This window comes from Aptenodytes forsteri, unplaced genomic scaffold, assembly GCF_000699145.1.
Source record: "Aptenodytes forsteri isolate BGI_AS27 unplaced genomic scaffold, ASM69914v1 Scaffold136, whole genome shotgun sequence".
In the NCBI taxonomy this organism is placed as follows: domain Eukaryota; kingdom Metazoa; phylum Chordata; class Aves; order Sphenisciformes; family Spheniscidae; genus Aptenodytes; species Aptenodytes forsteri.
In genome coordinates this window covers 1,376,490-1,403,786 of record NW_008796111.1, presented here as the reverse complement: position 1 = coordinate 1,403,786, position 27,297 = coordinate 1,376,490, and the positions used below count along the sequence as shown (strand labels likewise).

Below are 27,297 nucleotides of genomic sequence, written 5' to 3'. Positions count from 1 at the left end.
TTTAGAAGCCTTATTGTAAGTCTCTGATAAGTGGGTTTTAGCTTCAAGGCGTAGGAAGGAGACAGGCATGGGAACAGTGTCTGCACACAGTGATTCTAGAGCAAGGAGGCGTTTATAAATAGGGGCTTCTGCCTGCTACACCTACTCCACATAATCTCATATATGAATATTCATATGACTAATTACAGTAGTAATTTCTTGACACAAAATGGGCACTTAGTACTTGTGGACAGCATGCAGGTGTTTGTGTAAGGAGGGGAGGCTGGAAGGAAATGGATTGCTGAGGCTGAAAACCACTTTCTGAAGTCTGATTGCTGGGGAAAATAGGCCTATTTGGGCTGTCCCCATAGAGTCCTGCTGCTAGTGTGGGTGAGCACTGCCCTTATCTCCACCAAGAGCCAGAAATCACAGTTGAGGTCTGCTGTTGGCAATGAGGATTAGGTTTGTAGCACTCTTTAGCACAGCAGATCTTCCAGGAGGGGAATAAGACCTGCCTAGAATAAGCTCAGTTTTCTATAGCATTGGAGATGCTTTCTTTGGCTCCAGGCATTTAACAAAGCGATGTTTTACTGGAACTGCAGTGACTGGGAGATAAATGGACTAGCCATTATGTGCTGTGCCACTCAGACAGCATTAGCTATTGCTGTCTGAGATGTCTGGCCAATACAGAAGAGCTTAACTCGAACTGGAAGAAGGGCTGTAGCATTGCTCAGCAAGGGGGGAAGGAGGCAGAGCATGATCAGCACACCACCTCTGGGGTGGCTTCCCTGAGGCTTAGTGCAGGAGCAGTCCTGGTTTGAAACCTGTCAAATACAACCTAATGCAGGTGCTGGCTGAAGGATTTTGGGCTAGGCTTGACCTCTCTCATGACCAAAAAGAAGAAAAAACAAACTCAAAAACCCACTGCTGCCTTTACACGGCTTTTCCTAGGCTCAGGCACCAGTTGGCAGGGCTCCTACTTGAGGAGAAGCTAGGCAGCTTGAAGGACTTGTGTGCTCCTGGGTGGGCAATCCTGTACCCATCTCCAGCAGGAGCAGGCCAGAGGTGGCTGTGACAAAGCAGCTGTATGAGCAGTAACTATCTTACCAGGCTCGTGTATGTGGTTCCCTGACCAGGCAGTGCCTTGTGGGCTTCATGGCATCTCTTATGTTCTTCAGAAAAAACAGGTAGTAGAAGTAGGTGAAGTAGAGGAGGGAGGCGGTGGTCAGCACTGCTGCCCTGCGAGTGGGGAACAAGCTTCTAGGCTTGGGCAGCTGCAAGGATAAAGAGCTCTTGTAGGATTCAGCATCCCACTCAAGGATGTACTGTATTGACACTTGCACCACCAGTCACAGCCATCGAGTAAGCGTCCTCAGAGGGGATGCAGCACATAGCCCCTAACAGCTCTGTCGCCTGCAGAGATACTTCAAACAGGTCACGCTCTTCATCTTCACTGAAGAAGAATAAGGCTTTTCTCTTTGATCAGCTGCACCTTCCAGTTATCAGTAAGTGGCTTTGATCCCAAACCTCTGCAGAGGAAGCTATGCTAGCAGCTCCAGCTTCCCTACAGAACTGGCATCTCCCCTTCCAAAGGTAACACATTGGATGTCTCTGTTCTAGACAGGCTGCAAGCCAGGCTGTCTCGGGGATGTCTGGAAATAATTGTAGGTGTTTGTCTTTTGTCAGTTCTGATGTAAACTGGCTCTGGGTGAAATTGCCCAAGCATGAGTACAGCTTTTGGATGCTTATCCCACTGCTAATGTAATTACTACTAGCAGCTAGAGGTTGACTTATTCTATCTTGAAGCTCCTGAAGAAAGACAGACTCCCCCATCTCTCTGAACTCAGGTGATAAAACAGACTTTTCCCCTCTGCTTGCTGACCTTACTGGGGTTGGTACCTTGGTTGCTGGACACCTTAAAAGTCAAGAGAACAGGAGGTGACTTAAGAAAAGGGTTTTGAAGGCCAGAGTTATGGGACAGAGCATGTTTCCGTTTGAAACATGCCTATGAATCCATGAGGGGAGTATTTTTTCCCCTCCTAAATGCCTTGCTCATGAGTTAACTGAGCTGTCCTGCTAATGGCTTCCTTCTGTCCTCTAGCACAGTTTCACTTGGCTCACAGCCTAGCTTTCCTGACTCCTGGTGACCAAATACTTGAAGCATATTCTGTATCTGGTCCAGAGCTGTTGAGATTCAGGTAGTTTTTAGATGCTGACTGAGCGGCTGTGGCTTCTCTCCTCATGCAACAAGGTGGGAGGTAGATTTGCCTGAACTGATTCTGTCATGCCTCTGGTCACTGCAAATACAAATGTTACAATAGCCTGGGCATTATGAAGCTGTTCAGAGGCTTCAGAAAATCCATCGGCCCAAATCTACTGGCAGGTGCAGGAGACCATTCCTGGTTTAAGACTCCTGGCCCTGGTTTGATCTTTGTGATTTAAGGTGGAAAGTCATAAGTAATGTCAAGCTGGAAAAACTGGGGACCCTGCAAGTGGTATAAGGGCCTGGACTCTGCCACCAGATCCTCTGCAAAGGGGCTGCAGCTACCCTGTCAGAGCTCACAGCATACAGGCCTGGGCCAGCTGGAGTGGAGAGGGATGGAAAAATCACACAAGTCAACTCACGCTGCGTTTTGCAAAACAGCTATGGTGTTGGCATAACTCAGCGGGAGCACTGGGATTTTATTCCCCTCGCTTTAAAGGGGAGAAAGGTGCTAATGCTTTCAGCAAAGAAAACAACACGTGCTATTTTAAAGCCTAACCTTGATGGCCTTTAGTCTCTAGGGCTGTAGGCACAGCCTTGTTTGATATTGTAGCTGTAGTGCAGAGGGACCCATCCAGCTCAGCCCTACTTGCTTACCCTCCTGACATCCCAGGAGTGTCTCTACCAACTCTTGGGGAAAGGGGAGTTTTCCCCCAAGCTGTGAACGCAGGCAGCTGCCCTAACTGCAGTCCAGCATGGTCTTGCTTCTTTTGGGCCTGTCGCCCAAGTGCTGCTCTCCTGATCTGTCAGCCTGCTTGCCCGCACAGGCCCTGATAATGCATCTAGCATTCCTGCCGGCCAGCCAAGCCTCCCAGAGGAAACCTAACCTTTGGCTGAATTATTGATGCCCTGGAATGCAGCATGACTCTCCTCTTCCTGGAGAGCGAGAGTGGCACTCGACAAAAGGCTGCCCTGCATTATTAATCACCTCATCGGCTTCCCTGCACAAAGACGGGACTGGTGCTCAGCTGGGTCAGCTGCAGGGATGGATCGGTGGGGCCTCTCACACCAAGACCTGGCACGTGATCCCAGGATGCAGATCCTGGAATTGGTCCAGGGCAGGACTGTTGACCCAACCGTCAGGTCCTAGAAAACAAATGGGAGTAGTTCGGCTGCGGCAGGATGGAGGAGCTTAAGGTTCCCAGGCACTGCAATTGCATGTGCTCTGCCCGCCCTGACTCTCTCCCAGGTGGATACGCACCAAGCCTGTAGGTCAACTTGATACAACCAAATAACACTCCCATTTGTGGCAGCGTGGAGTATTTGGTGCTGCAAAAGACACCAATGCCTCTAGTCCAGGAGCAGCAAGACACAAAATATTTTTAATCTGTCTTTTTACAGTCCGGAGGCATGAGTGTATTATCAGCTCGTCTGTTCTCCTGCATCTCTTGGCCTCACAGTGAAATCTTATGACTGTTCAACGGGAAGAAAAAATAATGAAATTTCTGTAAGTGTTATGAAAACAAATTCCTAGGAACAGAAGCTCTTTATGGGGGAGTTCTGCTTGAAACGTTTGAGTAGCCAGACTTCATAAACTGCTGCTGTTCTACCCTGCTTGTCACTGGGGACACTGACTTGGGCAGCCACTTAAGAGGGGATCAGCAGCTGAGACCTGTGGCCACCTGAAAGCTCAGATCTCCACTTGCACCAGATATAAGAAAGAACCAGTTCATAGGATAAGGCGGTGTAACTTACCTCTAGTCTCCTTCGCTGGCTATGCTTTCACGAGAAGCTTCATCTGATCTCACTGCAAGCTGCTTCTGCAAGAGGTGGTCCTGCTCTCCCCTGCACCTGATGGCACATTCCCAGTACTGCTGTGTAGTCGAGAGAGATCTGCCCAAAAAGTCATGTTAGAGGTCAAGTTGAGCTAGATGATGGCACATTCCCAGTACTGCTGTGTAGTCAAGCGAGATCTGCCCGAAAAGTCAAGAGGTCAAGTTGAGCTAGATCAGTGACTCCCTGTGCACAGACAAGGAGGTAGAAGTGTGCTGCAGGGGAGGAAAAGAGCACCCTCTGCAGCAACCCTCAGTGAAGTGGTACCAACTGCCCCGAGGCCGTGCCTGGGTCTGAACTTTGCAGCATAGCTGACTTCTTTCTGGGCAGGGGTGAGGGAGGCACTAAGGGAATTAAGTGTAAATGGAGCAACAGCCTCCCAGCATGTGAGCTACAGCCTCCCGTGCCCTTGCACCCACTTCATGACGTTCATGCCCTGCTTTCCAACTCTGAAAGAAAGCCTGAATAAGAGATTGTTTTCTGGCCTGACCCTTTGGAGCCACAGGCTGTGACTGAGATTCCTGCCCGTCCTCCCCTTCTGGCATAGCCCAGGCTTGCAGTGATCATGGTGCAGGTCCTCAGGCCTCTTGCAAGACAAACAGCTTTAGTGCCTGACCTAAGAACTGAGTGACTGAGTCCTGGCTGCTCCCTGGCCAAGTGCTGTGCAAATGACCCATGTTATTCCGCCGCACCGGGCAAAGGGGTGGGTTGCAGAAAACAGACGCAAAGGACGGCGATGCTTGGAGATGCCGCTTGTGAGTATAGCAAAGGACCCCAGAGCTGGAGTGATTCAAGAGGCTGGCAGCAGCACTGTGGAGATGCTGGAGGGCTTCAGCAGTGATCTGACTCTGCGGCAATGCTGTAACAAGCTGACAAGAAACTGGGTTTAGGCTTGACAGCTCCAGGGCAGATGCTGGTGCAGGAGAGTCTAAACTGCAGGAAGAAGAGCTGGAATTGAAAGTGAGATGAGATTTCAAAAAGCTGTCTGGGAAGGGGGGGCGAGGGAGACTGTTATGCTTGCATCAAAGAGTCTTGGCTTGTTTAAGAAAGCTCTTAAACAGATGACTGGAGAATTGGTGCCAAATACCTGGGAAGCCCCAGTTTGCTGCATGGCAGTGACTCAGCCCAGCCTGGCAGAGTCTGAAAACAGCCCTGGGCTCCCAACAGTGACAGAGGAAGAGAGCCTCAGCCACTCACGCATGTCTGATAGTCATGTGCGGCCCCCGAAGACAATCGTAAACGTTAGGTACAAAGCAATACAAACACCCTCTCACCTCGAATCTGCTTTTAGCTGTGTCCAGCAATAGCCATGGGGCCACGGCAAGACTGAGGTGAAAATAAGTGCCAGTAACCAGGGGCTACTGGTGCTGAGGAAGAGACTAGTGAAGCAATCCCTGGTCATGCATGGTTGCGAGTCCTCCGTCCCCACTGAGCTGCAGGAGGGAGTGTGACTGTCCTTGCAGTTGAGTATCTGTCACTGCCGACATCTGGCAAAGCAGTTCACTGGCTCTAGCTCGAATCTTGCCCAAACAGGTCACTGTGTAAACATACCTCCAGGGCTTGTATATCTCGGACATCTAGTAACATTTGCACGCAGATGGTAACAGGACTCCTAAAGGCTGTTTGCCTGCCTCGCGTGCTGGTTCTGGGCTTGCTCCTTATCTCACTTTGTTCCCAGCATTGTACTGTGTGTGAACACAGCTGGGGCTGTTGGGCAGCCACAGGAACAGAGCGTGCCAGAAAGCCTTTCAGGAGGGGCAGCAGACACCAGACCAAGACCCCATGAAGAGGGCATCTTGGCCCATCTAGAGCTGAGCTGTGGGATAGGGGAGAGGAGAACAGAAGCTGCACATGGCAGATCAGACAGGAGTTATATTTCATCTAAGAGTTTTAGCCAGGCTTTAATCTCTTGGCACCTGACTGTACCAGGTATTGTACAGTACCACGTCCTGATAACTCAACAGTGGCACCAGAGGTCAGCAACAAGGGCCAAAAAGGACAATTGCAACCTCTGTAGGATCCCAAGTGGCATAGCTGTCTAAAGGGGCCTTTTAGTATGATCCAACAAGATGCTGGTTCCATCAAGAGCAGGAAATTGTGCTTAAAAATACACTGAAGTTGGCCAACATCACTGAGAGGCGAGTGGAAAGGGATGGGATGAGATGAGAGGGAACAGGCTCTTCTCTCAGAATTCACCCAAGGAAGCAATGGGGGGTGTCCAGGCCATCTGATGCTGCACCTCCAGACCGACAAACCTTGCTTGTCATATGTCACTGCCCAGTATGAAAACACTGAAGACTTGCACAGCCTGCTTTTCCCTGCTGCTAATTTTAAACTTAAAAGGAATCACGGAGGGAGGGAGTGTCCATTGCCAGTATGAATCTGAGTGCTGAGAGAAGTCAGACGCCGTTACATTTCTCTCAATACCCTGCTTCAGAGCCTGTCCAGCCTGCATGTCCTAGAGGAAGTCACTTGCTGGAAGTGGTTTGTTTTTTTTTTAATCTAAATCCTGAGTTTGAGCCTCCTTAAACCTCAGGTGCTCAGTTGGCAGCTCGCTGCCAGCAAGGCAGGAGGTGAGCTGGGAGGCAGCGCTCGGACACTGTCAGTCTGATGGCTGTCAGAGGGCACTCACGAGCCCTGTAGCAAAACCAATGTTGTGTACGTGCTTGTCTAATAAGATGAGAAGAAAGCCTGACTTGTGAGGTGGTGATGGCATTCCTGATCCCATTGGATTTGCAGGACATAGAGTTGGTTAGGAGGAGGTGAAAGGAGTTGGCACCTTGCCTCACCTGAAGGGTGTCTGTTGCTCTCCTGCATGAAGTACTGCAAGCCATGTGCATATTTAAATAGATTCCTCACAACTAGAGTATTTTTGTACCAGACCTTATTAAAAGTTATTATTCTGGAACACCTCTCAAACCTGGACTCTATTTTTAGCTTAATATTTGTTCCACTCTTGGGCAAAAATTTGCCATCTTCCCCTGAAAGATGCCTGGGAACAAAGATGACACCTTGAAGGCTTTTTAGCCTTACTCTAAGATAAATGCGTGAGACAGAAGAAGCCTCAGTGTCTCTTAATAGCCCTGTAGCACACTAATTTTGCTTTAGCAGAACAGACCTTCTAATGACTACCTCCTTCCTGCAGTTTACTGAAGAAAAGTTGGGCCAGGCTGAGAAGACTGAACTAGATGCCCACTTTGAAAACCTTCTGGCCAGAGCAGACTTCACAAAGAACTGGACAGAGAAGATCTTGCGTCAGACTGAGGTTCTGCTGCAGCCAAACCCTAGTAAGTCCAGCTTCTACTGCTTGAAGGACAAATCTCTCCTGCAGCTCAAACAGTGTTAAAAGACATGCCCTCTGGCAGAGAGCCCTGTTCCACTGAGTTTGTGGAGGTTGGAAGACACGTGTCTTTGCAGGGCCTGTCCTTCCTTCCCTACGTAGCTGAGAGATGCCTGGGCGTGCTCCTGAGGACTGGGAGATGGTTGGAAGGGAGGGCACACCTTCTCCCAGTGCACACCTTCTCCCAGTGCTGCTGTTTGCTATCCAGTGCATGATTGAGGACTGTATGGGGTGGGCTATCATGAATGCCAGTTCCAGGGGCCCCTCCTTCATCCTCCATCCTGTAACTGCTGCTGGTGTCCTCTCTCCAGGTGCCAGAGTAGAAGAATTCCTCTATGAGAAGCTTGACCGGAAGGTGCCTTCCCGGGTCACCAACGGGGAGCTGCTGGCACAGTACATGACAGAAGCAGCTAATGACTTTGGGCCAGGGACACCTTATGGTAAGTCAGCCTGGCTAATTAAAAAGCCCTGGGAATCCACCCCTTCCTAAGAGAGTATCCCCATTACTGTTTTGGGTTAAGACTTCCGCAGCATGCCTCTTGAAGGGGGCAGGGTGGCCTGCTCCCCCTGTGGCAACCTGCCTATTAGCGTGTCAAAACTGATGCCAGAGCAGGGTGTTTTCTAGCACAGCAGCGAACAGCCCATCTGGAGGTAGGAAGTCAAGTCTTACTCCACAGCAAAGCGTGCTCCATGCTGCGGGGGAAAAGGGGCAGGGGTCCCCCCATTCCCAGTACGGTCCTCAAGTCTGGCAGAGCTAGAGAAGAAATAGACACGCGGGTCCAGGGTAGCTAGTGGAACTGGATACAGGACACAAACTATTCTGTGGCTTTCTAAACTGGCCTGAACAGGGAGTTGCAGTGAATGGCTTTAGCTTTGTCCAGTTTGAGCATATTTATAGTCTAGGGTGGTATCTAGTTGCACAGAGTCTTTCTAGACTCTGAACAGGAGAACCATCCTTTAACTGTGTCCTGCAAGCGGAGGGTGGAAATCCTTCTCCAGCAGAAAGAGAACAGGAAAACAGATTGGGAAGGTTGGTGCTTGGCTACAAGCCTCAACAGGCCCCTTCCTGACCACAGTGCGTCTTTCTGCTCTTAAATCCTAACAGTTGCCCCTTCCTGAGGGAATTTTGGACTTCTTTAAGCAGCAGACCTGCACAGAAGCACAGCCTTAACTTCCAGCTGTCCTTGCCTCTGCCACGAGCTTTGTTACCGCTCTCCAAATCAATAGTTGTTCAATAGTGAGTCCTGTTACAGGCAGAACAGCTCTAACTGCATCTATAGTCAGCACTGCCTAATCAACTCATTTTTTTTCTGCTCTGGTGCTTTTTAATTTGCTGCTCTGTTCCTGTGCCTCTGTTTTATGAGACAAACAAAGATCATTGTGCGCAAGCAGGTGTAGCAGTAAAAGGACATCAGTGGAATAAGTGCCTCAGCAGATAGATAAGATCAAAGCTGCACTGGGAGCAGCTAAGAAGAGGCCTCAAGCTAAAAGCAGATTGTAGTTAGAACTGAAGCTGGTGCGGTACAGGCATGGTCACCTTGTCCAGGCAGGGTACACTGTGCCTCTGTCCCCCAACACTGGAGCCTGGTAGCTCTGGGTGGGTTGGCTGAAGCCAACACAATGTTAATTGGTTTCTCCTGGAGTTGAAGGCTCCTGTTATTGCAGGGAAGACCTTGATAAAAGTTGGAGAGACTCAAAGGCGCTTGTTATCAACTTTGTTCTCATCCTAAATCCAAAACACTGTACCAGCTACTAGAAAGGAAATTAACTCTATCCCTGCCGAAACCAGGACAAACTTCCACATATTTAATTTGATTTTTCCTAGAGTAATTTATTTTTTACATCAAAAGTTTTTTGTGTGCATTTACAATAAAAACTATATTATGTCAATGTAGTCAATTGACTATATTCCAAGATCTGTAGAATCATAAAATCATAGAATCGTTAAGGTTGGAAAAGACCTCTAAGATCATCGAGTCCAACCGTCAACCCAACACCACCATGTCCACTAAACCATGTCCCTAAGGCGCTTAGGTGCAGCAGAACGGGACTTCATCCACTCTGCCTCCATCAACTTCCTGACCCCGCTGCGCAACTTCCTGGAAGGGGATTGGCGAACCATATCTGTAAGTATGGTAGCAGGGAAGGGGAAGCTTGTCATGTCAGCGGAGATGAGGAGGGTGGGGGGAGAGGGAGACAGCCCTGGAAGAACTCATTTTCCTTCCCTATGAGAAAGGAGGACTCCATATCTCTCCCCTCAAAGAATGCAAGGATAGGGGAATAGCAATCCTAGATCTGCTCAGGGCTCCCTCTGCGGCAGGGAAGGATAGCCAGCTGATGTGCATGAAGAAGGTAACTCCTTTCCCGACTCCTGCAGCTTACTGGGCACCACCCACCCATAGGCTGCCCTGCTTCCAGAAGGTTAGCCTGTATCCCTGGCAGCCAGGCCCAAAACTCTTGCTAACGAGATGAACATAGCAACTGCTTCTTTCTCCCTAGCATTTTTTGATAAGGAAATAGATTTGATTCCTAGATGATACCTTGTCCCTTTCCCTCCCCAACAGCTCCTAAGCAGTCTGCTCTTATCCCATTTTCTGTCTCTTCCAGAAAGAGCGGAGGATCCTGCAGAACCGCCGCCTGGATCTGGATGCCTGCAAAGCCAGGTTGAAGAAAGCCAAAGCTGCTGAGGCAAAAGCAGCGGTAACTTTTTCCCTCATTCCCCTCCCTGTCCTTCTGGTCCCAGGGCTTGGCTCACATGAGCAATGCCACATGCTCTCTGGACAAAAATTAGGCTACCCCACTATGTCCTGGCTCTGGCAGGCATGGGTGGAGGGGATTGCTCATTTGGTATGCAAGGGATCTGGGAGCAGGAGCCACGCGCCTGTTCCTCAGATGCCCTCCCATGGGGGAGTTGTTGAAACAAATAGTTCTGAGCTTCCAGAGTCTGGAAACGTCTACTTGACCCAGGGTCCTGTCTCCTGACTGCTAGTGGCTACTGGACGATTTGTGCTAGTAACTAAAAGGCTGCATCTTCTGAGGACTTGCTAAGTTTCCCTGGGGATCTCAAAGCAAGCCAAGAGAGAGCTGAGCTGGGAGGTGCGCAAGGGGAGAGCATGCTGGGGCTCTGCAGCAGTCCCAGGCTTTCAGACTAGTTAAGATTCTGCCAACTCAGTCTTCCCCAGGCAGGAGTGCCAGGGGAGCCTGCAAGGGCTGGCCGGTGTCACGCTGTCTACCAAGAGGTCCTTCCTTCAGCCTCTCTACTCACTTAATTCATGGTGCTGTCTAGTTACAGGCTAGTCTTGTCCTCTGGCTTTGGGGAATTCATGGCAAGTAAACTAGCAAAGGTCCCAGGTCAGAGCAGTGCAGAAGGGACTGGTAAGTCTGCCAGTGTCACTGTCCGCAGGCCTGAGCAATGGGGACAAGCGCTTCAAAGTGCTTGTCTGAGGCTGACGAGACCTGTCAGCTCAGGGTGCTCCCTGGGCCTGAGGCATCTCCTGGAGCTGGGCTCTCCCTGGGCAGAGACGGTGTAGCAGGAGGCAGAGAGGATGTAGCTGGGCACTGATGGGTTCCCTGGAGGGCCTTGTTGAAGCAGATTGCCATCCTGTAGCACTCTGGCTGTTGGCACAAGGACTTGCCAAGTTCTGCTTCTAGCCTGGGGCCAGGAGCTCAACTAGCAAATGTGTGCAATCACAACAGGCAGGAATCCTTGTCAGTCAGTCTCTGGGATGCACTGGGATCCCAGCCTAGGAGCCCTGCCATGAGCCCGTTTTCTAGCCATCTGCTCAACTGGGCCTCTGGCCTCGCAGCTCCCTGGGAGGCCAGTTCCCAGGTGTTTTCCCTTTTCTCCAGCTCTAACTGCATACATGCCATATGGGGAAGCTGTGCTAAGCTCAGCAGCCTCCATCAGCAGGTCTAACAGAGTGCTCAGGCCTATGTGGGAAAGCCGTGAACAAAAGTGATAGCTGCCCTTTTAAAAAAAGCCTCCTCTCATCAGTCAGGTCACCCAGCTCCACTGAAGGTAACTTCAGGGATCCCCGTTTCCCCTTCTGAAGGGGACAGTGCCCCCAGTCTCAGTGGGAAGTGGTGGCCATTGCTTTACCTTAAGCTCCAATCAGAGCAGGAATTCAGATACCTCCTGTGCTTCCTCCCTTTCCACCCTCTCTTTACCTTGCTTCCTACATGAAGTGATCCCAAGGCCTCTCACCTGCACACAGACCCTTGGGTGAGGGACTTCCCTGTAGCTGGAAAAGAAAAACTTGGTTTCCCCCTGGAACTGCAGGGCTGGGGCGCCCCAGGCAGGATGCAGAGCCAGTCCAGGCTTTCCAGGGTGTTCACCCCAAGCCACGTTTCAGCCACTCTGCTTCTTTAAAACAGAGATCACACAACAGAGGAGCAACCTCAGCTGCTGTTGTGGGCACCCATCTCTTCCCCAGCTTAGCTTAAAGGTGGGGTCCCTGGCCTCAGGGCTCTGGGTGCCTCACTGACTACTAGAGGACAAGGCACAGGTGGAAGCTCCCAGCACAGGGGGGAGAACTGCTGCCTCTGCTCTAGGCTTGTTAACTCATCATTAGACAACGTTCCCTGTAACATGCCTGGAGTCCTGTGTCACACCTCTCTATCCAAGCTGGCCTAAAGTATCACACCTCTCCCAGCTCACCACTCTCTTGCTGCTCCTCCCCTCCGTAGTGCAAACTTGCGTTCCTACAGCTTCTGTCTCGTGACTGACCCTCCAAGTGAGCTGCTGCCCAGACCCGTGAGCTGCTGTTCGAGTGTCTGGGCTTGTGCATTTCCCTCAGACTTTGTGCTTTGTCCTTCCTGTTGATGCTGTTTTGTTCACTAACCTTTTTGTTTTGTTTCTTTGTAATTTGCTCAGTGTGAGGGAGATGTGAGTATTGACTGTGCTAACAGTGCTGTGATTTTTTTTTTTTCTTTAACACCTCTCATTGTCTCTTTCTCATTTTAAATGAAAATTCATATCTCCCTTGTCCCATTGGGACTGGCCCTGGAGCATGTACTGAGCATGGTCAGGGCTGTGGCTGCCTGGGGAAGAAGGTGCTCCAGAAAGATGGGAGCATCTGTTGGCTGCCTGCAGCCCCTCTGGAGCATGTACTCGGTTCTATCAACGCTGCTTGCAAGCAGTGCTCAAGAGAGGCAGGGGCTCCCGGAAAGACCCACGCAGGCTCCTCTGGCTGCAGGCAGGAGGAGGGTCGGGTTGGGTGGCAAGTCCCTCTCCTGGAAGGGAGGCAGCCCAGAGACAATGACAGGCAGGTTGATCTGTTTGCGGTGCTGTTCTGTCCTCCAGGCTCCAGGGCTCTGCCCGTTTTCCCCGTTAAAGAGCGGAAGGGGGAGGGAGGTGGGTCCCTTTTGACCACTGCTTGCAAATACACCTTCTCCATGCACAGGAGTGCAAGAGCAGCTTGCCTCCTTCATCCCATGTGCTGTGACTAGTTTTGGGACTCCCTGGAGACTGGGGAATGGGAGGAGAGGTTTCTTCAGTTGCTTTTGATCTTTTTAAAAAAAAAAAAAGCTATTTCTGTGAAACATCTCTTCTCCCCACAGGGAGGGGTCAAGCCTAGTTGCTGTGCTGGCCTCAAATCTCACTGGTGCATTTTTTTTCTCCCTATATTCAGGTTTGACTTGTAGTAGGAATCGCTCCTCCTTATTCTTTCCTCCAGCCATCCCCAAAACTCCTGGATGGTTTAAAAAAAAATCTCTTCTTGTTGGGACTGCCTGACTGCTCTTCCACACACTGGTCACTCATTCCAGCAGGCTGCTCGGGACCCAACAAATGGGGTCAGCGTGTATAAGTAAATCTGGGTGAGCTGCAAAGAGATTAACCTGGGAGAGGAAACGTGGGGCCTGAGAGGATTAACAACGTAGCTGGGTTACAGCTGGATTGCGTGCCGGCCTTGCACACCAACCCACTGCGCAGTAAAGGCTGGCCAGGGGGATACCCTGATCCATCACACCGGTGTGGTGGTCCTGATGTAAGCTAGCTCGTTGGCTTACCTCTTTGGGTGATGCTACAGCCAAAGGCCATCCTAGGAGGAGGCCTAGTCTTAGCCGAGCTGAATAGAGAGACCATGTTAGTGATGGTTAGTGAGCCCACACCTGTGTGGGGGTGGACTGGATCCCTTGCATTCCCAATGAGGAAAACCTCCAGAGTGCTTAAGTCTTCCTGCCCCAGGGCAGAAGTTTAGCTACGGAGAAGGTGGCTTGGAGGTTTTCATCCCAGAGGTCAGAAAACTCATACGCTACCTTTGGCAACAGCAAGGCTTTGGACTAGATCTGCTTTGGCTAAGCCATGCCCCTTACTGAAAATAGCAGATCTGAGTCTGTTAGGAGGAAACACGCCCAGAGGCTTGGTGAGAGTAAGAACAAGTAGATGTGTTTCTTTAAAAGGCATCGTGGAAAGGATGCTCTGACGCTAGTAAACATGCCCGCTTTAAGGACAAAGCCCTGTACAGGGACACTTTAGGACTGTAGGCGGGAAGCAAGGGGAAGGAAGGTCCTGCCCACTGGACTGAGCCAACATGACATGAGCAACCTGCTGGCTGCAAGGGAATGGGAAATGCATTTGAGATTGTGCTGTCTCATCTCCACTCCAAGTGGCCGCCGTATGAGCGGATAGCTGTAAGTACAGGCAGAGTTTCTAACAGTAGAAATATCTGCTGTTCGGGTACCAGGTGTGACTGCATGAGCCAGTCCACCTCCTCTTGCACAAGCCTGGCTTCCACCTGAGGAGAGCTTCCACGCACTGCTGCCCAGGCTGTTGGGAGAGCTCCCTCCTGCCATCCCATAAGAATTTGAACTAAGCTCCCAGCACAGACAGGAGAAAACCACTAGTCCCTTCTTCCATCCGTTGCCCAACTATCGACTCTTCTGCGTGACTTGTACATGAAACTCTATTCCCCCCACTAGGCTGTGCCTGACTTTCAGGAGACTAGACCTCGTAATTACGTTCTCTCCGCCAGCGCATCAGCGGTAAGATTGCCTCCTCCTAGATGTTGCCTCTCCAACCTCTTCCTGCCCCTCTCTTCACCTGACTTAAACTCAGACCTAAAATGTTTTCAACATTTTAATGTGACATGGGCTGCCCAGGGTTCCTCTGACTCAACCTTAAGGATGCGGATCACCCCTGTGGGGGTGCATGGTCAGGGTCTGGCACTTTTGCTGCGTGGTTTGCTTTCCAGTTTCTCTGCCAATCTAGTGGGAATCTTCTGACTGTTTTTTTTTTTATTGCTAGTGGAGCAATTGAAAGGAAAAAACCTCAAAGGTTAGCCTTTCTGGATGGTTCCAGCTGTACACTGGCAATGTCACGTGCGTGACTGCCTGATCAGTACTGTGGTGTCAGTGCTCAGAGGCTTTGTAGCTGGTCAGGAGAAGCAAAGGTGGAGGAATCTCTCTGCCACCCATCGTGTCAGTAACGCAGTAGGCTGACAGTGCAGGCTTGTCTATTCTGCAAATAGAGGTCATTTTTTTTTCCTTTCATCTTGGGGCCTGTCTGTTGGCGGCTGTTATGCAGTCAGATGCGCTGGGGGTGGGTGAATAGCCCGTTGCATCTCTGCTGGTGTTGCACTGAGTGGTTGTGGTCAAGCAATTGAGTTTGTGCTGTGTTCATGGCTCCCCATTGCACAATGTCACATTTCTCGTTAAAATGTTGAAAACTGATCATCTTGCTTCCTAAATAGCGTTCAGAACAACACTGATGCCTGTTAATAGAATAATCTGGGAGTGGAAGGGCTGGGGAGTGGGATCTGTAGATATGAAAAAGGACAGCTGAGCCTTCTAGCAAACAAAAAACGTCATGGAAACAAGTTGGATTTGGTTAATGGGAAACCCATCCCATTTGGAGAAAGAGGTATGTCTGAGCTGATAGCATCAGTGTTAGTTCCCAGGGGGATCTGTCCTGACCTTCTTGGAGAGTGATGCTGGGATCAGATATAGCTTTGCACAATAGCTAGAAAACTATTTCCATGGGTAACAGGCCCGGTGATGAGACTCCTTAGGAAGAAGCTGATACTGGTGACGCTGTAGCAATTGCCCAGTTTCCATCTCTCCCAGTACAGCAACTAGCAGCAAGGCTGTGGCTCTGGTTCTCCCTTGGAAAGGTCTGTTCCCAGGACAGCACAGTAACGGCCTAAAACTGAGCTCTAGGAGAATCAGAGGAGAGAAACTGAGCTTTCCCTGCCTCTGAATAGCTCTGGTTAGACCAGGGTATCCTGATCGTTCCCCGAGGCTTTCTGAAGCAGACCTGAAGGCAAGCATCTGCATAATTAGCATCTCTCAGAGTGCCCAGATGCTCAGTTGAACATGTCTAGTCATCGCCAAACTGCAAGCTGGTCTGCTTTTGCTGTATTGCAAAGCTGTTCTGGGGAGCAGATGCCAAGCACAGTAACATGACAGGAGAAATAGATTTTGGGGGGTTTTTAGCCCACAGGCGTCTACCCTGGCACGTCTCTGCCTAGTTCAGTGGTCCCTCTTCAGAGCTCTGCTAGAGACGCTCTGACAGCAGTGATGATGATATGGGACAGTTAGAGCAGGGCTCTAGGAGACCGTCTTGCTCTGGGTAAGCAGCCAGCACTGACCTTGACCACTTCATCATGTTTGATGGCTGCACAGCAGGGCCTGCTACCAGGAGTGCCTGTAGGAAACCTGCTGGCCTGGCCAGCAGTGGTCCTTGTGGCTTCCAAAACCATCTATTTCAGAGGTTGCAACTGGCGGTTGAAGTGCCACCTGAAGTCCAGCTGCACTAGCAGGGGTGACTTGAGTAACAGTTGGCATCTCTCATTAGCAAAACATGGGCTGAGCCCAGACTGCTCCCCAGCTCCCTGCAGGCAGGACTGCTTTGCAACAAGCTCTCTAATCCCAGCATTCGTCCCAAGGGGTCAGGCACTGCAGCAAGGTAGGAGCTCCTCATACTGTCGCTCCGCTTTTCTTCCAGGCCAGAGTCCTTGTGCTATTTTAGTCTTAGTGTGTACTGGCAGTATAAAGCAGCGGCTGCTGCTCACCTTGCTGTTGAGCTCTGCTCCCTTCTGGAGGGAGAGATTGCTTATGCCCAGGTAACAACTTTCTTACAGGTGAGCAAACAGGTCAGCTCTCTCCTGGACCATATGCCCTCAGCAGAGCTCTGATTTGGATGCTAAATTTATGTTGTTGTTTTTTGGAGAGGTGGATAACATTGTGCTCTTATTTTCTCCCCTTCCCTAACAGGAGGGCTTAGATGGAATTAGATCCACCTGGAGATAAGCACCTCCCTGGTTTCATATGAGTTGGAGCCTGAGGAGCCATTTCTCCTCTCTCCCACACTGACCTTTTGTTTTTGTGTAAGAAGGTGTACGTGGGCTGTGTAAGCCTCAATATCCCTTTCTCTCAGACCCTGCCACTTGCCATGCGCTGTACTCCTAGGAACGATTCCAAGAAAAACATATTGAGTACCTTAAAGAGGGTTCCTCTGGCTGGAGCTGGGGTGGAGGTAGACAGGCGCAGATCATGGCCTTTTCTGCTCCCTGAGCTGTCTGAAACACTTCTGACTAGAGCCGCATAGTGCCTTCGCCCAGGGATAGATCTGGGCAAAGCTGGACTGCCCCAGAGCACCACAGGGACAGAGCTGGAGATTGCACAGCAAGGCCAACAGAAGAGAAACAAATCTGGCTACAAATTCAACGGGTACTGCAATGATTAAATGGGCCTGAAATGGCTTAAGTGCTGTCTACAGCATCTAAGTAGGAAGACCTGTGGCCAGAGTGAAAGCTTCCCATTGCCCCTGTAGTAAACCTTGCTCCAAAAACACGAGGGTGTGCTGGAGACACCTTGTGCCAGAGCAGCAGTTCAGGCTAGGACCTGCTTCTCAGCTGCCTACAAGGATCTTCCCGCCATCTGCCTTCCAGAGTAGGAGCTCTTAGACTGAGAAGGGGAAGGGGCTTGTGTCCCCGCGCATGGCTGAAATTGCCCAGGCCTTATTTGAACCAGTTCCTGCTTTGCAGTAACAAAACATCCTCCTAAAGGTCAGAGAAAACACCCAGCCTCAGCGCACTGAGCGCTGCACAGGGACAGCCTGCGATCGTAAGGCTACAATAACTCCACTCAAGTAAGAAGAGGTGCCGGTCGGGCTACGTACCGTGGAACAGGAGCTGAGCTGCAGGCCAGGGGGCAGAAGCCAGAACAGGAGCAGGCAGCAAGCCAAGGAGCCTGGCATAACACCTTCCTGCTTCAGTCCTTCACCAGTGCAGGCAGCTCCTGCAGGTGCTCCTTGTATTGTCTGGTGAAGTTGTCTCTGCACCTGGGGCTGCCACAGCCCATGTGAGGGCAGTTGCTGGTGAGCAAACCTCAACAAGGTTCAGTTGGGAGACCCTGGGTCTAAACAGAGCGTGTTCTCCCTCTGACACCGCAGCATCCAGCGCAGGGCTCCCAGGTGCCTGCAGTGCAAATTCAGCCATGCTATGGTGAGCTTCCCTGATCTGCAAAGGTGACATCAGAGGGTGAAGCTGAGGTCCTCGGAGGCCATCTCCCCTGGCCCCACTGATGTGGGGTGTTGTTGGCAGGCTGGTGCGCTCCCAGTTGATCCAGGGGGATTTCTCTCCATGTTGCCAGGGCTGAGGGAGTAGTTGTCTGCTGAGGAAAGGCCAAGCCGAGGACCTCTGGGAAGGATCAATGTGTTTTTCTACCTCTTCTCTCCCTTTCCCATCGCTGTGCGTGACTTTTGTTGTCAACTGTTTCATGTCCTGGAGCCAGATCCCAGCAAGCAGCTGGCAGCGTTCTGCTGCCCCGAACGTGCGCCTGTGGGTGAGGAGAGTAGGAAGGAGTAGCGTGGTGTTTTGCCCGGCTCAAAGGCAGCATCCAGCCATTGCTTCCTCCTTCCCATAGCTGAACATGCCTGTTGGTAGCGCAGACTGGCTGGATTATGATCCCATTAACCTGAGCTCTCTAGACCAGTGGGTGAGGAACACTGGCCCCTGTCTGGCTTGAGCTCACAGCAGTTCCCAGGCCCTGTTCATGGGCTCAAGCGGCTCACCTGTCGCTCTGCAATCCTAAAAGAAGGGCTGTCCTTCAACATGAACCTCTGCAGGCTTCAGTAAGGTAACCCTTGCTGTTCAGAGGACTCTGCTGCTTAATCCTTTTCTTCCTGGAGCCCGTTGAATGCAGTTGCTGTAACAGCCCTGGCAGGAACCAGAGCTGGAGTGCCGCTGGCTCTGGTGTCATGGACTTACTCTCCCATTGTGAAACTGAGCTCGAGGGTGCAGGAATGAGGGGAAGGGGCATCAATCTGGCAGCTGCTGCTGGGTGAAGGGCTAGTTTGTCCCTGGAGTTGGCCTGCTGTGTCCACGGAGCGTCCTTGCCGATTGGTGTTAATGCCGAGTGCTTCTCGACGTCTCCAACACTGATCTCCTTTCCTGTTGCTCTGTGGCCCCTACAGCTTTGGAGCGACGAGGTGGAAAAAGTAAGTACCCAGCTGAAACTGTGCTCAAACCTTCTGGGCATGCTGGTGGTGTTTAGGGGGTGGGGGTGCTGTGTGCCTGCACACATGCAGGGGAGGATCAGTGGGATGTTGCTGTTGTCAGCCCCAGGCCTGATCCTGCAGCTGTAATGGTTCAGTGCGACTCTGACAGTGGCTTGGGAAGAGCCTGCCCCGTGGGCCAGTCGGCTGTACCTAGTGTGAGAGACTTCCTAGGCAAACCAGGCGTGCGTATGTGATAAAAAGGCAACTGAGAGCCCTGCACCGGTGTCGCAGGAGCAGAGGTGATGGGCTGTGAAGTGATTCAGCTCTGCTCCTGCGGCAAAGGCCCTGCCTGCTCCACTTTTGCATGTGCCATGCATTAGCCTCTAGTAGCCCCTTGCCTGCTTGTTGTGGGGTCCGAGCAGGAGCTCTGAGCAGAGCTGAAGCAAGGACAGAGTGTTTCCCCGCGAACAGCCCCAGCTGCTGGAGGGAACAGCTCTGTCAGGAGGGCAGGGTGGGAGGTTTGGAGCCTGTCGTGGAGTTGACTCTGTCTGGGTGAGCTGCACTTCCCCTTCTGAGTGGATCCATGGAGACAAAGTCCCAGATCTTGTTTACTTTCTGGACTCCGCAAGGGGAGTGTGACTCATCCGTGAAGATGGATGGAGGGCTGCTAGTGGACTAGAGATCAGGGTGAGCTCTGTGTGGAGCTCCAGCATGGTATGGAGCTTCCAGAGACGCCTTCTGGGATCCCGTTGCCTTTCGTACCTCAAACACCCCCAGCAGACGTTAGCCTGAAGCCTGAACTGCAAGGTGGTAGAATGGCACGTTCCTGCATGCTGCGCATGATAGCAACCTATTACTGCCTTACTCTAAATGCATCATCAGAGCAGACTGGCTGTTTTTGAACCAGCTCATCCTGTACTTTAAATCCTTCAGTCCCTCAAACAAATAAGCAGACTGCAGTCAGCTATAAGCATGCAAGGCTCTGTTCCTCTATCCTCTACCTTTGGTCAATCCTGCTTGGATAGACCGAAGTATGTCAGGGAACTTCAAAGTTCTTCGTGTTTTGGAGAAGCACAAGACTGGAAGGGACCTCCCAGGTCACGGTCCAGTGCTGGCTTTATGGGAAACGACATCCTGCAACTGCTCAGAGCTAGCAGGGAGAGGCAATGGGTCAAATCCCAGGCAGTGCCAAATGGAGCTGGGTCTGCCTGTCACAAGTTTCAAATAGCTCTGCTGCTACTGGAGTCTCTGCTCAGCTCACTGGAGCAAGAATCTCTTGGTGCTTAGTAAGGCTCTGTACTGGTATTTCCTGTTACATTCCTCCTTCTCCTTTAAATAATCCCTTTCATACAGAGGATGCAAGAAAATAGATCAGTTGTAGCTTAAAATAGACAAATTTGATTAAAAGACAGTCAAAGCATTTCTTTGTTCTAGCCTAGCTGTGCAACAGTACTGGTAATGCTGTTACCAGATGAGAGGTGTAGTGGCCCGCAGCAGCGCCTCCAGCTTGCCCTGCTGAGAAGGCTGGGTCTCCTCTGGGGTGACCCTGCTCAGGAACGTCAGCGATGTGGCCTCTGCTCTGAGACTATCAGCCTGTCTGGATTAGCTCTCCGGGGTCAAGTCCAAACAAGTCCTGGGCCAGACTGATCAGGGCATTTCCAAAGCAGCAAAAGGAGCTCTGTCACAGAACTGGTGCCGTGCAGGAACCACGGCACCGAGGCAGGCAGCCCTCCGATTGCTGCACCCCCCTGGAGAAGGGGAGAAGGACACAGAACCCGTACTCCTTCCAGCAAGCTGTAGCTGAGTGGACATCACTCTTCTGTGCCATCCTAAGAGGGAACTGGCATGTTCTGCTTGGTGTTAAGGAGTAAAGCGTGCCAGAGAGAACAAAAGTGCCTGTTTGCCACCTCTTTCCATCTGGCAGCGGGGAGGGGAGAGCAGGCACCAGAGCACCTGACTGTTCCAACACTTCTGGAGCTCTTCTCTTTGCAATGATCCACCTGGGTATTCTGGTACTGCAAAACTGCCCTAGTGTTTGTTGGTGTGGGGGGAGAAGTGTTCTGTCTGTTTGGTAAAGAGGGTCTCCAGTATCAATCTGTCTCTGAATTCCCAATGTCTGTTGCATAGCTGCCTTCTGTTAACCATTGTTTAATTCCTCCGAGCTCAAAATAAATAACTAGCTTCAAAGGAGAGCCTTGGGTAGAAGTTGGATTGGGACGTTCATCTCCATTGCGGAGAGATGTAGTTAGTAACAGCAATTTAGTAAATGCTCCCTGGCCTCAGCCTTTGTTCTATGGTAATAGAAAGGATACCAGCAGAAGTTGTGCTTTTGGAGAGACAGTTAGGGAGGTTGTCACATTCCGATGCCTATAGGCTTAGGCTTCAAAGGAGAGCCTTGGGTAGAAGTTGGATTGGGACGTTCATCTCCATTGCGGAGAGATGTAGTTAGTAACAGCAATTTAGTAAATGCTCCCTGGCCTCAGCCTTTGTTCTATGGTAATAGAAAGGATACCAGCAGAAGTTGTGCTTTTGGAGAGACAGTTAGGGAGGTTGTCACATTCTGATGCCTATAGGCTTGGGGGGGGAGGTTAAAAGGACAGGTGCTGGCATGGGACTGGTTTTCCACATACCTCAGGATTAACAAAGCCTCTCCATCTTCACGTTCTAGTCTTGTGGGAGTAGGAGCTTCCTAGCTTGATGCGTCAGTCTTGAGCTGCCATTCCATGACCTGCAGTGATCCAGTGTAGGATCAAGCAGGAATCAAGCCGAAATACAGCCAGAGGCCTCTGGGATCCTCACCCAGGGTGTCTTGTGCCTGATGCTCAGTGTCACTGGTGCACGTGGCTCCTACTGAGCCAACAGCACACTTGTCTCAGTGCCAGAAGGGAGGGGGGGGGTGGAGGAGGTGGGTGTTGCCTCTCCCTGGAAGAGGCACAATAGCGGTCCTTGCCTTGTGCTGTCTTGAACACCCTGTCCTGTTTTGCAGGCAGAACACGAGCTGAGGCTCACGCAGACCGAGTTTGATCGACAGGCAGAGGTGACACGTCTCCTGCTGGAGGGGATCAGCAGCACGCATGTGAGTCTTCCTAGGTAACTGAAGGGGTGACAGGGACTACAGAGACTCTTGGCCCTTTTCTAGAAGAATGCCAAGAGGATGGCGGAGCCCTGCACTGGGAGTAGAGGTAGAAGGCATCATAAATTTGGATGCTGGAATGCTCAAACTAAAAACATCATGAAGCATGCACAGGCAGTGCCACTGTGACACCCGCAGTTCTGCCGTCCTTGAGATGTTTCCGAGCCAGAAAAACCTTGTTGTTCTCTCACTAGAGCTGTGGACTAGCCACATGGGCATGGCTAGAGTGCCAGGAGCAGCCTCCTCTCTCAGATCACCCTTGGGCCTATGCAACATTCCCAAACTTAACAAATTAGTGTATTCAAGCCAACCAAGTAACTCTTTTAAATACTGGCCTGCACAAGTCTGCTTCCCGTGGGGGTAGGTAGCAGCTGCAGGAAGAGGGTTCCTGTGCCTGGCACCCAAACTCACGGACCAGCTTATGGTACTTCTCCCTCCAGGTGAATCATCTTCGCTGTCTCCACGAGTTTGTGGAGTCTCAGACCAACTACTATGCTCAGTGTTACCAATACATGCTGGACCTGCAGAAGCAACTGGGCAGGTGAGACAAGAGACTGCTTTTACTTCTCTAAGGGTTACTCAGCTGGCTACCCCTAGCTCAGGCCTCCTTCCCCATCCCGCATCATAATGTTGGGTAGAAGTTTTAAAGCCCCCTCCAAGCTCTGACACAGCTTCTGAGCTTACAGAATGATGACCAATCCTGGTGGTATTGCATTTAGAGCAGGCTAAATGCCATTGGATTCATCTGGGTTTTATACATTCATCTCAAAGCACGATGGCCATGAGAGTTCGAACGTTCTTCCTCTAAATTAGTTATATCACATGGGAGACAAATTCCTGTTGCCAAGCAGCAAGCCTGAGTGTGCGTAGCTGCAGCAGTAACTAATTCTGTGCTGCTGGCTGCACATCCCATGGGCGCGGGCAGGGCTGTTTTGTCTGTCAACCTGTCGCATCAGTGCGGTGGCCTGACCCAGGAGGGGCTGTTGTCTCTGCGTGATCACTCACTACTCCTGTTCCATTCTTTTCCATGCTTGCAGCTCCAAAGGAGAAATGTAAGTAGGATGTTGCACAGGAGTGGCTCTAAGAGCTCTTCACCTCAGCCAAACTCTGGAGTCTCTGCAGACTCGCTACAAAGGCCAGCAGGGGCCAGAGCTGTACTCCCTTAGTACAGAGGGGGGATTCCTACAGATAAACGAGACAGAGCCCCATTACTCTATCTAGAGAGCCCAGAAAGCCTGGGAGCCTCCAGTTGTGGCGTCCGGTTTAACAGCAACAATGACTGTCCCTTTCCTGAAGAACTAGCAGACTAAACAGAGAACACGGACCATGCGAGAGCAGGGCAAGGACACAGCACAATGGACCCAGCGAAACAGCTGCAGGGCCAAGAATAGCACCTGCCCAGACCCCCCTCTGGTGCCACACTTCACTCTCGTACTCTGCAAGTTAGGTGCCAGTCCTGTAACAGGACACTGGAATCAAAATAAGCAGACAAATATTACCTGTTGCATAGTCTCGGCACCCGAGAACCGAGTGCATTTCCCCCCTCAAAGGGCAGCGTAGGTATGTTACAGCTGTTAGCTGGAACTCTTGAGCATCATCTCTGCAGTGTAACTACTGAAAGAAAGAGCTCTTTCTTGGTTCCTCATACTAGAGCCTTACTGAACTCTGCTTTTTTCTCCTGCGTAAGATTTTCAGGCACATTCGTAGGCAACGCAGAATCCACATCTCCTCCCCCAGCTGCTACCTCTCTTCCAGCTGTCGCTGCTGCCACACTCCCTGCTGTGCCTACTATTCCAGTTGTGCCCACGATTGTTGGGGTGCCTAACACCATGGCAGAGAGCGTCCTGAACCCAAATGAAGTCAAGCCTCCTGCCAGTGGGACACGGAAGGCCAGAGTCCTCTATGATTATGAAGCAGCTGACAGCACCGAGCTGGCACTTCTTGCAGATGAGGTTGGTAGCTTTCCTTTGCGTTGAACTTTGCTTTAACTGCCTAGCAGCCCACTGCATGCTCAGCAAGGTCTTGGTTACTTTTCCTGCCCCTAAAAACCCTGTTTTATGGAACTGCTAATAGAGTCTTTTCCTTGACACTGGTATCTGCTGAGTTTCAGTGAGCTTGTGCTCATGGCCGTTTGCTATTTAAGAGTATCACCCCAGTAACTCTTCTATTCCTATTGGAGTCTAGTTGTACCCAGCTAACAAAATACCCCAATACTTAGCATCTTCAGTGACCCTCAAATATAGCTACCTTATCTGAGAGCAATGGGATAAGCTACTGGCTGGAGGCCTGGTCTAATCATGCTGAGAAAAAAGGAAATTCAGCAAGTTTCAAAGTCTTTCGTTGACTAGACTGAACTTTTGTATTCAGAAGGGGTGACACAGCAGTATCACGCCACCCTGTATGTGAAAATACCTTAAGTCAATTTGGAAAATGAAAAGGCAACAGGGACATCACTGGGCAGATTTCTGTAGATCTCCTATTAAAGCTGCAGATGGCTCCAGGGAAAGGGCACAGATGCCTGCTAAATGAACTTCAGGAATTAATTGTTCTTTCAGTACCCATCTGACCGAACCTCTTGGCGCTGTCTGCAGAACAAGGTCCTGTCTAATGCCGTCTTCTCTCCCCAGATGATCACTGTGTACAGCCTGCCAGGCATGGATCCAGACTGGCTCATAGGGGAAAGAGGGAACCAGAAAGGGAAAGTTCCTGTCACTTACTTGGAACTGTTAAGTTAAATGTCTCCAGGAAGATGAATGTACAAGCAGAATGCACCCCTCATCTGGCACTTCTAATGCGGATTTCTTCATCCGAGACCATTGCTCTCTTCAGGGTCGACACTCCATTGCTAATACAGGAATTGTGGGAAAGATGTGGTAAAACTGTTACAGTAAGGTTTTGGGAAAGGGCTGATGGCACCCAAGACTGAATTCGTTAACTACCAGTGCAGCCTGCTTTGAGGTTAGTCTTGATGGCGCAAGATTCCTTGATGACTTTTTTCTACCCTACCCTAGTCTTGTTTATCGCAGTGGCTTCCCCAGGGCCAGCAAGCTGTCTCCCTCAGCAGCTGCTCACGGAGTTTAAGTTACACTTCCCTTGTGTCTGGTGTGGGTTAGTGCCTGTCTGCCCCTCCCGTCCTCTCCGTTCTTCAGCAGTAGAATTGCCCAAGTCAAACCATCAAGCATTCCAGTGGGGAAGCGTCCCACACAAACCCTCTGACATGTTCTAGCTCTTAAGGCAAGGAAGCTGAATCTAAGAATTAACAGCCCGTTAAACCCGTCCACCTTGCTCACCTGTGGGAGAACAGTAATGCAGGGCTCTCTAAGAGCCATGCTTACTATCGTGGTGCCTGATGGCTTCAGTCTAGAACTGTCCCCTGAAGCTGGAAGGAAATTTCTTTGTGAAGACCAACCTAATAACATAGGGCCTGTATGTCAAAAACCAAACCTCAGTGCAAGGGACCATGCATCTTGCTTGCATTTCCTCTGAGAAACTGCTCTTGGACTGCAAAGAGTTTACAAGCCTTTTTACAAGCTTTGCTCCCGGTGTTAATTGTCCAGGCTTTTCTTTCAGTGCGTCTGTTCCAGGCATGTTTTAGCCTGACTTTATTTTCACCCTAGATCACTGATTTAACTATTTCCCCTCCCATCTCAGCAGTGAACAGACTTGGTGCATCCTAGTACAGTAAGGGGTAATCCCACTTGCTGTTATCTCCAAGAATGAGCAATTCCTGGCCATGCACACACTAAACAATCCAGGCTGCCCTTGATGTACGTGGTGGTTTAGCTCAAAGGGAGTGCTCAGGTGTGTATGCCTTTTAATCCTATAATGAGCTTTTCAGCTAGAGCTCGCCTAAAGGACTTCTGCTGCTGTGTAACTAGTTTTCACTCAAGCTGGATGGAAGAGACTCACCTGCACCAAGCTCTCTGTTCACCACCCTTCCCCTCAGTATGTCAAAACTAACTTTGCTTGTTTGTTGATCTTTTGCACTTTCCCCAATGGTGTCGTGACCACTCTAATGTAACAGGGCACTGAGCACCTGTGTATGTAGGGCTCATGGTTTTCAGCACTTATTTGCCAATAAACAAACTGCCTGACCTCCTGCCTCAGCGTCTTGTGTGGGTTCAGGGCTGCTCTTGCTCTCCAGCCGTGCGACTGCAGGCCGTAGGGACAAGCAGCGCCGGCAGGGAGGCAGCTCAGGTATCCCTTCTGCTATCCCAGTCTTGGAAGCCAGGTGGAAAAGCAAAACAAAGCTGTCAATCCTTCCTGTCCCAGCTGAAACTCTCAACATGCCTTAAGGTTGTTAATGTCTTGCAGTTCCTTTCCCAGATGACACATCTCAGTTGTACTACAGATTCAGGAACTCTAAGAAACAACAGCTCCTCCTTAACCTGAAGCAAAAATAGAGCAGCAGTATGACTTTAGCTGCTGAGAGACTAGAAATGCTATCCTAGATCTAACAGACTCTTTTTCGTTGTTATGGAAACTAGATCTGCTGCTAATTTAAAATCCTAAAGCCTCGTCCCTAGCAGCCAGCTTGGAAAGAACTCCTGGGAAAAGCAGCTGTTGAAATGCTCTGTAGTGGAGCAATAGCGCTCAGTTTTTCTACAGTTAAACTCTAATGGAAGGGAATGGGGAAATCACACCCTGCTACTGTTTTAGTTAGTCTTACACTTGCAGTGATTACCACTACCACAGTTCTACGCTTTTGTAGATCTACCCCTGCCTATTTCCCTTCCAGCTTCCAGTATGCATACCTTTCTCTCAGGCCAGGAACATCCCTGCTTCCCTGTTACTCCTCTCCCTGGTACATTAAAGGAAGAGGAAGAACGGCTTTGGCAAAAACAGCAGCAGCTTAATGATGCAGAAAACAGTGTCTCTTCCCTCAGAAAAGCCAGAAGGAAGTCTGTTCCTGGCAGCAGCGCTCCCCTCCCTCTGCATTAGAAAAGAGCACATGAAAATATTAGTGCTACTTCTAACTGGCTCTTTACAGAAAGATTACACTCTCACGCTGCTTATTTGCAGGTGTCACAGTGAGCCACCCTTGGCTGAAAGCTGTTCTGTGCCCCTTTGTGGCTGCGGGGCAGGTAAAGGTACAACTCAGGGCTGAAATGCTGCTGTTTGTTTGAAGTGAAGCTATAGCTCTAAAACACAGATGTAACCAACAGCATCCACTATTCTTTGCTGTCTGGCACCAAGGACTCCTGCCTAGCACCGTAAACTCTCACTCTACTGCTTGAATAAATATCTAAAAGAACGTATTACTTCTCCCTAAATTCTCATTCCAGCCATTCTTGCTGAACACTAACAGATTAGCACACTGCATAGCTGTAGCAAAAGGAAAGACACCCACAAGAGCTATCAAATAACAG

The 27,297-nt window shown here is 50.5% G+C and overlaps 1 protein-coding gene across 1 annotated transcript; it reads left to right on the top strand.

The window, feature by feature from the left end:
• The first annotated feature begins 7,160 nt into the window (after positions 1-7,160).
• Positions 7,161-26,023, top strand: SH3GLB2 (SH3 domain containing GRB2 like endophilin B2). The gene is made up of 11 exons (XM_009287009.2): positions 7,161-7,302; positions 7,667-7,795; positions 9,021-9,054; positions 9,382-9,481; positions 9,963-10,055; positions 14,277-14,339; positions 18,772-18,795; positions 21,782-21,871; positions 22,369-22,469; positions 23,616-23,880; positions 24,556-26,023. The coding sequence occupies exons 2-11, from the start codon at positions 7,753-7,755 to the stop codon at positions 24,661-24,663; spliced, it is 921 nt and encodes a 306-aa protein (XP_009285284.2). The 5' UTR covers positions 7,161-7,302; positions 7,667-7,752; the 3' UTR covers positions 24,664-26,023.
• The last annotated feature ends 1,274 nt before the right edge of the window (positions 26,024-27,297 follow it).